Source organism: Loxodonta africana, chromosome 6, assembly GCF_030014295.1.
Source record: "Loxodonta africana isolate mLoxAfr1 chromosome 6, mLoxAfr1.hap2, whole genome shotgun sequence".
NCBI classification, from domain to species: domain Eukaryota; kingdom Metazoa; phylum Chordata; class Mammalia; order Proboscidea; family Elephantidae; genus Loxodonta; species Loxodonta africana.
The window spans coordinates 78,762,538-78,774,780 of NC_087347.1; the positions used below are offsets into that span (position 1 = coordinate 78,762,538).

General features: G+C 41.3%; 1 protein-coding gene across 7 annotated transcripts in view; it reads left to right on the forward strand.

Annotated features, from left to right (window-relative positions):
- STK39 (serine/threonine kinase 39) overlaps positions 1 to 12,243 on the forward strand; it is a 420,086-nt gene that overhangs the window by 313,584 nt on the left and 94,259 nt on the right. For all 7 annotated transcript variants that reach the window (XM_064287029.1, XM_064287028.1, XM_064287030.1 and 4 more), the window contains one exon: positions 8,841 to 8,905. In XM_064287029.1, coding sequence (XP_064143099.1) covers positions 8,841 to 8,905 — 65 coding nt within the window. The remainder of the gene's footprint in view (positions 1 to 8,840; positions 8,906 to 12,243) is intronic.

Sequence of the window (12,243 nt, forward strand, 5' to 3'; positions counted from 1 at the left end):
GTCTTGTTTTCTTTATTCGTGGTACTTGCTGCTTGTGAGTCTTCCCTGGCAATGGTTGTGAGATTGCCATTAGAGTCCCAGAGTGTGTTTAGCCTTCATATCTTACATACCTGCAGTCTTGTTAATATTTCTATAATGTGCTCCTGGGTGTAAGGCTCTTTTTTTGAATCTAGACATCTAGCACAGTTAAAGAAGACCTTCTTATTATATATGGAGCCCTGGTGGCATAGTGGTTAAGAGCTAGGGCTGCTTAACAAAAGGTTGGCAGTTCAAATCTACCAGGTGCTTCTTGGAAACCCTATGGGACAGTTCTGCCCAGTCCTGTAGGGTTGCTATGGGTTGAAATCGACTCGATGGCAGCGGGTTTGGTTTTTTTTTTTTTTTGGTGGCAGAGTTGTTAAGAGCTCGGTTGCTAACCAAAAGGTCGGCAGTTCACATCCACCAGCTGCTCCTTGGAAACCATATGGGGCAGTTCTACTCTGTCCTACAGGGTCCCTATGAATTGGAATTGACTTAATGGCAATGAGTTTGATTTTGTTTGGTTTGTTATATATAGCAAAGGTCTGGGAGGGCTTTTGTTTGTGCATCTAAGATCAAAGTTGAATGAATTTCTGTGCCATGCCATTGCTGCCTTCCATGATATGATCTCCACGTTTGGAAACTCTATGGGGCAGTTCTACTCTGTCCTATCGGGTCGCTATGAGTCGGAATCGACTTGATGGCAGTGGGTTTTTTATGATATGATCATTTCCTACTCTTCTTTGTTTGCCTTTCTGCAAACTCATGATCTGCAAACTTAAAAGTTCCTGGTGAGAGAGAATTGAGGTTTCTGAACTATACAGGAAGCTCTAGGAAATTTTCCAAGATGTGGACTGATGCTGGTTGAGCTCTGATACCTTCTGCACTTTACATATATATTTTATTCATTGACTGGATGAGCTTGAATGAGGTCTGATAAGCACTATCTGAACTTCTTACCACTGGGATAAGGAAGTATCTCTGATTCCTAACAAAGGCCTTTAGTTCCTTAGAGAAAATCTTCTACTTCACCCAGCAAAACCACACTTGCATATATGGAAATCATTAATGCTTCTATTGTCAGAAAATAGCTTTAAAAAGACCCCACCAAATAATCAGGTGGAAAGGTGCGCATCATCGTTTGCTGTTAGGGAAATGTAATTTGAACCACAGTGAGATCCCAGTACACATCTATTAGAATGGCTGAAATTAAATTTACAAAAACTGACCGTACTAAGTGTTGGCGTGGGAACTCGCATACACTGCTGATGGGAATGTAGAATGGTACAACCACTTTGGAAAGCAGTTTGGCAGTTTCTTAAGAAGTTGAACATATACCTACCGTATGATCCAGCCATTCCATTTGCAGGTATTTACTCAAGAGAAAAGGAAATGTATGTCCATACAAAGTCTGGTGTAAGAATGCTCATAATAACGTTATTTGTAGCAGCAAAGTTAGAAAACAACCCCAGTGTTCGTCAGTAGGTAAATACGATAAGCAAACTGTGGTATATCCATACAACAGAATACTAATGAACAATATAAAGAAATGGATATTAATACATATGACAACATGCATGCATACATTGCAAAAGAATTGTGCTGAGTAAGAGGAGCCAGGCGAAATGAGTGCACACTGTATGAATTTATTTATATAAAATTCTTGAGACTGCAAACCAGTCTACAGTGACAGAAAACAGACCAGTGGTTTCCTAGAGAGACTAGAGAGAAGACCAGGGAGGGCAAGGTGGGAGGAATTACAGGGGGTCATGAGGAAGCTTTTAGGCATGATGGGTATGTTCATTATCTTGATTGCAGTGATGGTTTCACCGATGTATTTGTGGCTAGCATGATACATACAGTGTCCAAATTCTTGGGCAGAGTCTTAGTTAAGAAACTTAGTAGTTTTTTCAGGAAAAAGACTCAGCGTCACAGATTCACATGCAGATGGTTTTTTTGAGGAGTGTTCTCAAGACGAATAATGATGGAATAAACGAAGTAGAATTTGGCAAAAGGACGAAATACATTGTGATGCAGTCACAGCAAAGGTCTCAGCTGATCCCGCAAGGACCTTTGGAGCTGGGACGATCCTTCAGGATTGTCCCATGTTGAGGCAAGAGAGCCTTTTTACTCCTATGACCAGCCATTGGATGCAGGCGGTCTCCGGGGACGGAGCCTGACTTTGGGTAAGACAGCTCTCTTTGGTCAAGGGAAATTCCTGAAGAGGTACCAAAAGCCACCAGTACTCTCAGCAGCTCGGAGAACTATTGGCTCATTCCTGAAGAGAGAATCTAGGCGGCACACCATAGGATCAGCTATAGTCCATCCCTGGCACCGCATGGACCCACCTGGAAATTGTTGCTCCAGGATTCATTGGTCTCTTTACCAGGGGGGAGTTGCAAGAGTTGTAATCTTACAAATATCAGTCCCTGTTGCTAGCACCTCTGCTGGTCTGGGAACCTTACCTGGGTGGTGACCTAGGCCCTCATCCCTGAAAAAACTGAATGAAAAATGGCCCATTTTAAAAGTCATGGTGGCCGTGGACACCTAATATCCATTAGAGATAAGGCAAGAGTTAATTTATTTGCTTTGGAAAACAAATGGGATTATTGCTTAGGAGACACATTTGTGGAAAAAAATGATTTGATTCTTCTAAAATATGAATAATTCTTCTATTGGGAAGTCTTAAACTAAAGTTCCTATGGTCTGTGAACCCCCTAGATTGTATACAAATTTTTGTGCACGTGTTTCTGAGGATACAGTCTATAGCTTATTTACCAACTACAATGTACTAGCCATTGTGCTGGACACTGGTATCACAAAGACTCATTTGTTCATTTACTCATGTATTCAACAGATTGACATCATATGTCAGGCACTGGAGATATAAGAAACCCTGGTGGCATAGTGGTTAAGAGCTACAGCTGCTAACCAAAAGGTCAGCAGTTCGAATCCATCAGGCGCTCCTTGGAAACCATATGGTTCAGTTCTACTCTGTCCTATAGGGTTGCTATGAGTTAGAATCAACTCAAAGGCAACCGGTTTGATTTTTTGGTTTTGGAAATATAGCAGTGAACAAAACAAAGTTCCCACACTCATTTTAGATTATCCTCTGGATATGTGGGGGCAGGTGATGATATTAAAAAATAATTCATAAATATATAGCATGTCAGGTGGTGATAAATACCATGAAAAAGGAAAAATCCAGGTAAAGAGATAGTAAGGTGGTAGTGGTGGTGGTGGTGAGGGGTATTGTAGAGGGGATCCCAGGACATTTGAGCAGAGACCTGAAGGAGGTGAGGGAGACAGTCACGGAGGAGGAGAACTTCCAGCAGAGGGAATGGCAACTACACAGGTTCTCTGGGAGGGGCCTGCTCTGCATGCTCAAACATCAGTTCAGAGGCTGTTACGGCTCGAACTGGGGCAGCAGGAGAGAATGTTAAGGGATAAGTTTAGAGATGAAGCAGGAACTTAATCAGGTGATGTCTTTTCCTAAGGCTGCTGTAACGTAGTACCACAAACTGGGTGGCTCAAAACAACAGAAATAATATTCTCTCACAGTTCTGGAGGCTAGAAGCCTGAAATTAGGGTCTCAACAGTGTTGATTCCTTCTGTGGGCTTTGAGGGAGAATCTGTCCCATGTCTCTCTCTGGGCTTCTGGTAACTTCCAACAATCCTTGGTGTTCTTTGGCCTAGAGATGCATCACTCTTCATCTTCACATGGTCTTCTCCCTGTGTGTCTCTTCTCCTCTTTTTATAAGGATATCGGTCATATTAGATTAGGGGCCACCCTACTCTGATATGATCTCTGTTAACTTAGCTAATTACATCACTGGGTATTTGGATATATTTTGAGGATAGGCCTTTTATAAAGATGAATGTGGTTTTTCCTGGGTTATCAAAGAGTGTGAATCCAGTGAGGGAAGCAGGCCTGTAGTGAACTATTTCAGCACACACTGGGAAGAGCAGTGGTAGAGACCTAGAGGAGAATGGGGGTCATGGAAGTCTTCCTGAGGAGGTTCAGGGTAGGAAATGACAAAAGGTAAGTTGGAGAGGTAGTTTGCAGCTGGACCGTGGAGGGTCTCATGGGCTACGTTAAGAACTCGGACTTTATCCCGGAGTTGGTGAGAACAGTTAAACAGTATTACCTAAGGAGGCAGTGCATTCTGTCTTGTAACCTGGATTCTCTAAGTGACTCCACTGAGGCTGAGAAAAAAGGCTATAAAGGGTTAACACTGAAGGCAAAGAGACCGGTTAAGATATTGCAGTTGTCCACAGCAGAGATAATAATAGCTAATATTTATAAAGTATTTGCTGTACATCAAGCAGGGAGCCCTGGTGCTGCAGTGGCTAAGCACTCGACTGTCTGAACCCACTAGCTGTTCTGCAGGAGAAAGGTGTGGCAGTCTGCTTCCATAAAGATGACAGCTTTGGGAAGCCTCCCAGGCAGTTCTGCTGTGGGGCCCTATGTGTCAGAATTGACTCGCCGGCAATGGGTATATATCAAGTACTGTTCTAAGCACTTTACATGTATTAATAACTCAACCTTCAAATCAGTCCTATCAGGTAAACCAGAACCAGTTGCTTTCCAGTCAGTTTCGACTCATGGTGACCCCTTGTGTGTTGGAATAGAACTGCACTCCATAGGGCTTTCAAGGGCTGATTTTTCAGAAGTATATTGCCCCAGGCCTTCCTTCCAAGGTGGATTTGAACCGTCAACCTTTCAGTTAATAGTTGAGTGCTTGACTGTAGCTGTTATTGTTTACCCACATTTTACGTATAAGTAGCCTTGCACACCAAGAGACAAAGGAAACTTGCCCAAGTTCACAAAGCTCGTACAGAGCTAGGCAGGAGGAGAGATTGTTGTACCAGGCACTCTGGCTTAAAAGTCCAGGCTCTTAGTCACGATGCTACCTGCCTGTCATTAAGGTAAGAGCCCAGAGATTTAGGGGCAAGAATGGGGCAGATCTCTTTAGTTTTGTCCAAAGCTGAATTGTTAGCCATAATTTTCCATTAGTCTTAGAGCAATATCCATTAGAAGCCTACTGTTGTATCTCCTTTTCTTCTTACTTAGAGCTTGATTCTCTTCTGGCAACAATGCAATGCAAAGAGCAGATGTTTAGGGTGTGTCTTTGGACAAAACAATACTATGGAGTTATCACCCTGTCAGGTAACCCATGACCATGCTTTCACTGGATCTCAGAATTTCTTACTATAGGAGATACATCAGACTTGGTGTTCATTGGTTCTCTTTTCCCTACAACTTTTGTTTGGAAATAGCTCAAATTAAATAAATAAACTTACTTTGCCACCAGAACGTTGGTACTATATGGAATTGTTGTGAAATATGCTGGTATCTCTGGAGAAAAGTGTATCTTTTGACTAATTACTCAGGATACAAACACAGACTGTAATCAGTCAATATGTAACTTACTTTTCTGTCAAAATGTGGAGGCTTTGAGTTGTACAATGAGTTTATAGAGAACACGGTGTCTGGACAATGCACGACTTATTTTGCCAAAGAAATGTCAGCTCGGCTACCTTGCCTCTGATACCTAACCCTCAGGACAATCTCATTTTCTTTTCTGTTTAGATTCAGGGAGGCATTGAGGCTCAGCGTCCTTTCTATGTGGTTGTTAATGGTATTATTACATTTTCATAAAACACAATACTTACTGTACCTTAGGCCAAATGTACCTTAGCCAAAAAAGCAAATAGAAACTTCTAGCCCTGCCAGGTATTCAAGCCTAAAGCAGGACAGAGAGAAAAAAAGCAAAAAATAGATTGCTCATGTTGCGAGAGTTTTGGCAAAAAAGAAGCCACATCGGTATCACATAGCCCTCAGTGATAGGGCAAGAGAGCAGCCTCAGCGAGTATCGTCTGAGTCTCTGGCCAAGAGGCAGAGGAAGCACTTGTGACTGAAGACAGCGGAGGGAGGAGGGAAGGGACGAGCTCAAGGAAGGCTACATAGAGTCCGCACCAGAAACAAGGGGAATGAGTTTTATTTGGAAAAGCCGAAAGCCAGGGGGTAGTTGCAGTGGGTTGATAGTCACTGAGTAAGCAGGTTTCAGAAGCCAGTATTTTCTGGAACCTAAAGTACGATAAGCATGAAGTTCAGCGTTATTAGTGCATGCTTGAGAACCTCTAACAACCAGCCCTACCCAGCTCTTCCTTCTCTGCTCACGTTCCAGGTAAGGAGCATTTTTATTTTTGAAACCCAGGTGCATAGTCAGGGGAAGGGAGAAAACAGTGGCACCCATCTCTTTAAGGAGCATTGCAACTGAAAGAGAAATTAGCATCACCCTGAATTTTGTGTGATGTCAGTTAAATGGAGGTATTTTGTAGCACTTTACAACAAATTAAAATCAACTAAATTGAAAATAAGCCTAGCAGCTGGGATAAGTAATCAGGTAAGTGGCCGGTTTTGCTATTTTGGCTTTGAGCCGAAGATAGAATTTGAATTTCTTAATGTCCCTGAGGTGTGGAAGTCACAATTGGAGAGTGTGGTTTCTAAGATGATTGTCTTAAGATGCCTGCAACTCAGTCTTGCCCTGCAGAATACAACTCGCTTAGCACTGTTCCTTGGAAATTGGCCCTGGTACGTGTGTGTGTGTGTGTGTGTGCACCAGAGTGAGGGTTGTGAATTAGTAGAGGACAGAACCCTGCTTTTGGCTGAACATTAGTGAGCAGACTGGAAATAGATGACCCAGAACAAGGCGCTAAATCATCCCCATTAACTGAGAGACTCTAATGAAAGGACTGACATTCATACGAAGACTTTACTCACGAAAGCAGCCCACATCAGAGGAGCTACCAGAACTCTTGTGTGTATTAAGAAAATGGGTACTGTGTTCAGTTGCTGAAATTTGGATATAGTCAGAGTGCCCTGACATAGTGAATACTGGCGTTAGTGGGCAGAATTCTACAGCAGAGCTTTTCACTCCATGATCCAGTGTTTCTTGGATGAATTACTTGCTGATTTTAGTTTCTAAAAACTGCTCAGGAAATTGTCATGAAGGCCAAAGGAAGGTTGGTGATAACTCTAATGGGGTGGTGGCCCAGGATAAACCTTGTGTGTGTGCGTGTTTGCTTATGTGGGCAAAAGAAGGAGGAGAAAAAGTTGGGAGGGGGGACATTGGTAAAAATAAAACTTTGTAGATCACTCAGAATTCAAGTATTAAGAGGGCAACAGATGAAGATAAAATGATGCTTGTAATTATGGTTTATAAAGAGAAATAGGGCAGATTGAGTATATAATTTTCATTTTTTTTCCTCCTTTGCAGCTAATGAATTAATGCCATAAACTAATATGCAGAAAATTCACATATCTAGGTTGTTTTCGGTCAACCTTGGAGAAGAATAAAAGTTGCACAGATTTTTTTTTCAGCTCTGTAAACCTTCTACTTGAAACACTTTTCTTTTAAAATACTTTATTTTAAAAACATGGCAGTTTTAGGTAAATTTTTCAGATAAAGCAGCAGATAATTTTCCTGCTTCCCTAATTTCTTCAATAGTAACTTCCCCTGCCTTAGCCAATAGCCTTTACTTGACTTTCAGTACTTCAGGTTTGGAAAGGACAAAACATTAAATTTCCATCATCATTACCTTTTGATAATTCTGTTCATAGACAGCACCCCAAGCCAAGGGGCTAAGCAGGAAAAGCTGCCTTCTCTACTAGAGTATCAAATATATCATGACACTCTGGAGAACAGCACGGATCTCTAATGAACCTGGCTAATACTGAAAACATATCATGAGTGTTGAGCTCCAAACTGACAGCCTCTATTGCCTGACCCTGTTCAGCCAACTCACGTATTGTTCAGGGTGGCACTTCACTGGTTTGATAGATCATTATTCTGTGTGAAAGCGTTAAAACTTATGCCTGAGTCGTAGAGGTTAACTGCTGTATTTTTTTGCTTTGATAGAAATGGGTGCAGAGAATTTAGTGAATTTATAGGACAGGAGTTTAAATGTGCTGACCTGTTCTTTCCAGAGAAACTGTTCTTCACAGCACCTTCCCTCTTTGCTTTGTACTGCCCTCTCCTGGTTATTAAATTTCTTATTAATGAATGAATAGAAAGGCCAAGGGGTAGAAACACTGGATGCTGCTACCATTTCTACTTCCTGTGAGAAACTGACTGCTCTGATAGGGATCACAATAGAGGGTCCCAGACAGAGCTGGAGAAAAATGTAGAACAAAATTCCAACTTAGAAAGAAAGACCAGACTTGCCAGCCTGACAGAGACTGGAGAAAGCCTGAGAGTATGGCCCCTGGACACCGTTTCAGCTCAGTAATGAGGGCACTCCTGAGGTTCACCCTTCAGCCAAAGATTGAACAGTCCTATGAAACAAGACTAAGGGGACACACCAGCCCTGGGGCAGGGACTGGAAGGTAGGAGGGAACAGGACAGCTGGTAATAGGGAACCCAGGGTTGAAAAGGGAGAGTGTTGATATGTCTTGGGGTTGTTAACCAGTGTCATACAACAATGTGTGTACGGTTTGATGAGAAACTAGTTCTGTAAATCTGCATCTAAAGTTCAATTAAAAAAAAAAAAGTAATTTCTCATTTTATTGTATGAAATGTGACATTGCCAGGCAATGATTCATCCAGATGTGCATAGATATAAGATTGCTGAAGCTATAAGTTATAGAAAATGTCTATATGAGAGTAATTTGGTCATTTATGTGGACTTTGCAATGTCTGTAAAAGTTATTTTGTGGTTTATTACATCATTAGTCAAATTTTCTCAATCATTGGGTAAAAATCCAGTGTTACTTGGAAATAATTTGGACACTTTTTCTCCATGTTTGTATTTTACAGTGGCTGCTAATTTACAGAAGATTGTAGATGATCCCAAAGCATTAAAAACATTGACATTTAAGTTGGTAAGTGAAAAACTATGGAAAGAAGGTGAATGTTTTGCTATGCTGTGCCAGCAAGTAATAATAATAGAGCTTCATAACCTACTGTGCAGTTTTGTTGTTGTCCTTTTCCTTTGGGATCCATTTTTGCATTTGTCATTTGCCTTGTCAACATTTGGAAACATTTTCTGACCATGACCAGAAATTTCCTCTTCAACAAGCACGTCTTGTTCTTTTACAATTATGTCCTGAACTAAGAATGCCCATTTGAGAATCTTGTAACCTGTACCGTGTTGCTTCTAGTTTGTATGGCAACTTGACTGTACAGACAAAATTAAACTGGATTCCAAGCAACCCTCTTAATAAAGCTTTCCTGAGGTGAAAGCCAAAGAGTTCTAACTTTGAAAAATAGAGGGTGATTGTTGGGGAAATGGTTTAGATAATCGGCAGTGATTGTAGAGTAGCTCACCAAAGCCTAGTGAGCAAAGGCATAACATTTTAACTCCACATTTCACATCACAGTAACAGATTCTTGTAAGGAGGGGATATTTCAATAGGTTTTCTGCACTAAACCAAAAACCCAGACCCTATAAGGCAGAGTAGTACATTTTAAATTTAGGATCTGGGGTGTGACAGAGACACAGTACTGGGCATTGTGAAACGAAAACCGGTGGTGGTGTGGCCAGAAATGGAGACAAGTCCGAATAGTCAAAAGTGACTTATTTTCCTGAAAGTTCTAGCAGATAGTACACTGAGGCCTAATAAGTAGCTCATTTTAGAATTCTAAATTAATATTACCAAGGGCCAGTCGGAATGCTGCAATTTAAAATCTAGATGGCCAGCGCTTTGCTGTAAACAACTTATATTGATAATCTGCCTTTTTTATTTCTTGTGAAAATTAAATGGAAAATGTGTGTAGCCAAAAATGCTAAATGATTAGTTACAGTAAATGTTAGCCTGATGCTAATTAACTTCGTGGGTCTAGCTTCTCATCTAATTTTAGATGGCAAGGCTATGTCATAAAAGAGCACAAAGATTTTTACAGACAGAATTTATCTGAAGGAATTATCTTTGTTTTGATAATAGAAGAACATTTTATTCAGACTTAGAGTGATAAATTAACAAATTGAAAAATTCATCTTCTAGCTTAGAACTACACTGTCACCTCTATTATGTTTCTAATTCACCAGCAATTTGAAAATATGTTTCATTTGTGTGAGAATATATTTATGAGAAAATGTCACCCTGCGTGGGCATCTCAAGCCAATACACATGTGTTTTTGTTCACTTTTTATAATGTAGGAAAGTTAGAAATTATACCATATCCAGAACACTTTCCTTGATGTTGAATATGTAAAGAGAAAGAAGAGATTAAAACATTTGTGCTGGCTTATTTCCATTGTCTTTAAACTTGCCTACCAGTAAAACAGGGATTTTTTTCCTGCTACTGAAAGTTTTATAACGAACCTACTTTAGAAAGTACCCACTATACTGTCTCTAGATAAACAGCCTCTGCCTCATCTCCTACTGTAATCGCTTTATAAATCTCTGCATTCTCTCTCTTGATTCTGATCTCTTCACCACCACTTCAGTCACCCTAGCAGACAGGATTCCATCCGCGTTTTCCTAGATTCTTGCATAGTCTCCTAAACTGATCTTCCTGCTTACAGTCGTGCCAACCTGTGGCTCTAGTTTACATACTGTAACTGGAGTAATCCTTTCACAATTCCAGAATGCTCCAGACACTTTAGAGGCTTTCCAAGACTGTCCTCTTCTAAAACTCAAGCCCTTGAGGCCCTCCCTGCTCAGACTCCCTTTAGATCTTCTGCCTTTATCTCCTGCCCACCCCTTCCCTTCCCCACCCATCCTTTCTCCTCCGTCCCTCTTTCTCCATTCCTCTCTCTCCATCTCTCTCCTCCCTCCCATCCTTCCTTACTCCTTCTCTTCTTCCTACCCTTCCTCTCTCCAGTTTTCATCTGCTGGCCCTTTGCATGGAAACCCTGGTGGTGTAATCGTTAAGAGCTACAGCTGCTAACCAAAAGGTCAGCAGTTCAAATCTACCAGGTGCTCTTTGGAAACCCTGTGGGGCAGTTCTACTCTGTCCTTTAGGGTCACTAAGAGTCAGAATCGACTCAATGGCAACTGGTTTAGCTTTTGTTTGTTTGTTTGGGCGCTTTGCATATGCTTTTATCTCCTAATAGAATATTCTTTTCTCCCAACTTCCCCTGACCTCCTCTTCGTCTTACTAGCTCCCAGGAATGTTTAGTTTTCTGCTTAGATTTCACTTTCTCTAGGAAGCTTTCTCTGACATCCAGCCTGGCTTAGGTGTTCCTCCCATATTCTCCCCACAAGGGGGCTCATATTGTATTGAAGAGTGTGTACTTTCTTATTTATATCTCTAAGAAGCCTAGAGGCTCCAAGAGGGCAAACTGTCTTGGGTCTCCAGTGCCTAGCACAGTGGATGGCACAAAGCAGGCACTTTGTAATGATTAAAATATGTTGGAATAACACAAGCCTCATGTAGGAAAACATCAGCCATCATCTATTTTTCTTTTGCATGCTTTCATCTCTATAAAGTGGATTGTGACTTCTGCTTCATGCCCTCTTTTCAGAGAAGCCAAAAAAACCCAATGCCATGGAGTCGATTCTGACTCAGGTTTTCCCAGTCTGTGAATCTCCACAGAAGCACACTGCTACATCTTTCTTCAATGGAGCCACTGGTGGTTTTGAACTGCCGACCTTTCAGTTAGCAGTCTATTGCTTTAACCACTGTGCCAACAGAGAGTTCCTTAAAATTCCATGGCCCTGATTGCAGAAATAACAAGAATTGTTGCCATTTATTGTGCGTGCTCTATTTGCCAGCTACACAATTCATTTTACTTACTTCATCTCAGCTAATTTAGTCTTCACAGTCCCATCAAATGGAGATATCATTAGGTCCATTTTATGTATTAGGACCAGGTTAGGTTAACTTGCCCAGAATCACACAGTATTGAAGCTGAAATTCTAACTGTGGTCTAGCCTCAAAGCCCAGACTCTCAACAAGTGCTCGTTCTTAGAGGCAGGCCCCTCCTGTCTTATGCTTTTACAGAGTTCTGTTTCTTTGTGAGGAATCCCTAAGTAGTGCAGTTAACTTACTCAGTGGCTAACCTAAACTTTGGAGGTTCAAGTCTACCCAGAGGCATCTGAGAAGAAAGGCCTTGCAACCTGCTTCCAAAAAGATCAACCATTGAAAACCCTGGAGCACAGTTCTACTTTGACATACATGGGGTCCACATGAGTCAGATTAGACTTCACGGCAACTGGCTTGGTTTCTTTCAAGACTGATTCTTTTGGATGACTAGATACATTTACACTGGTTG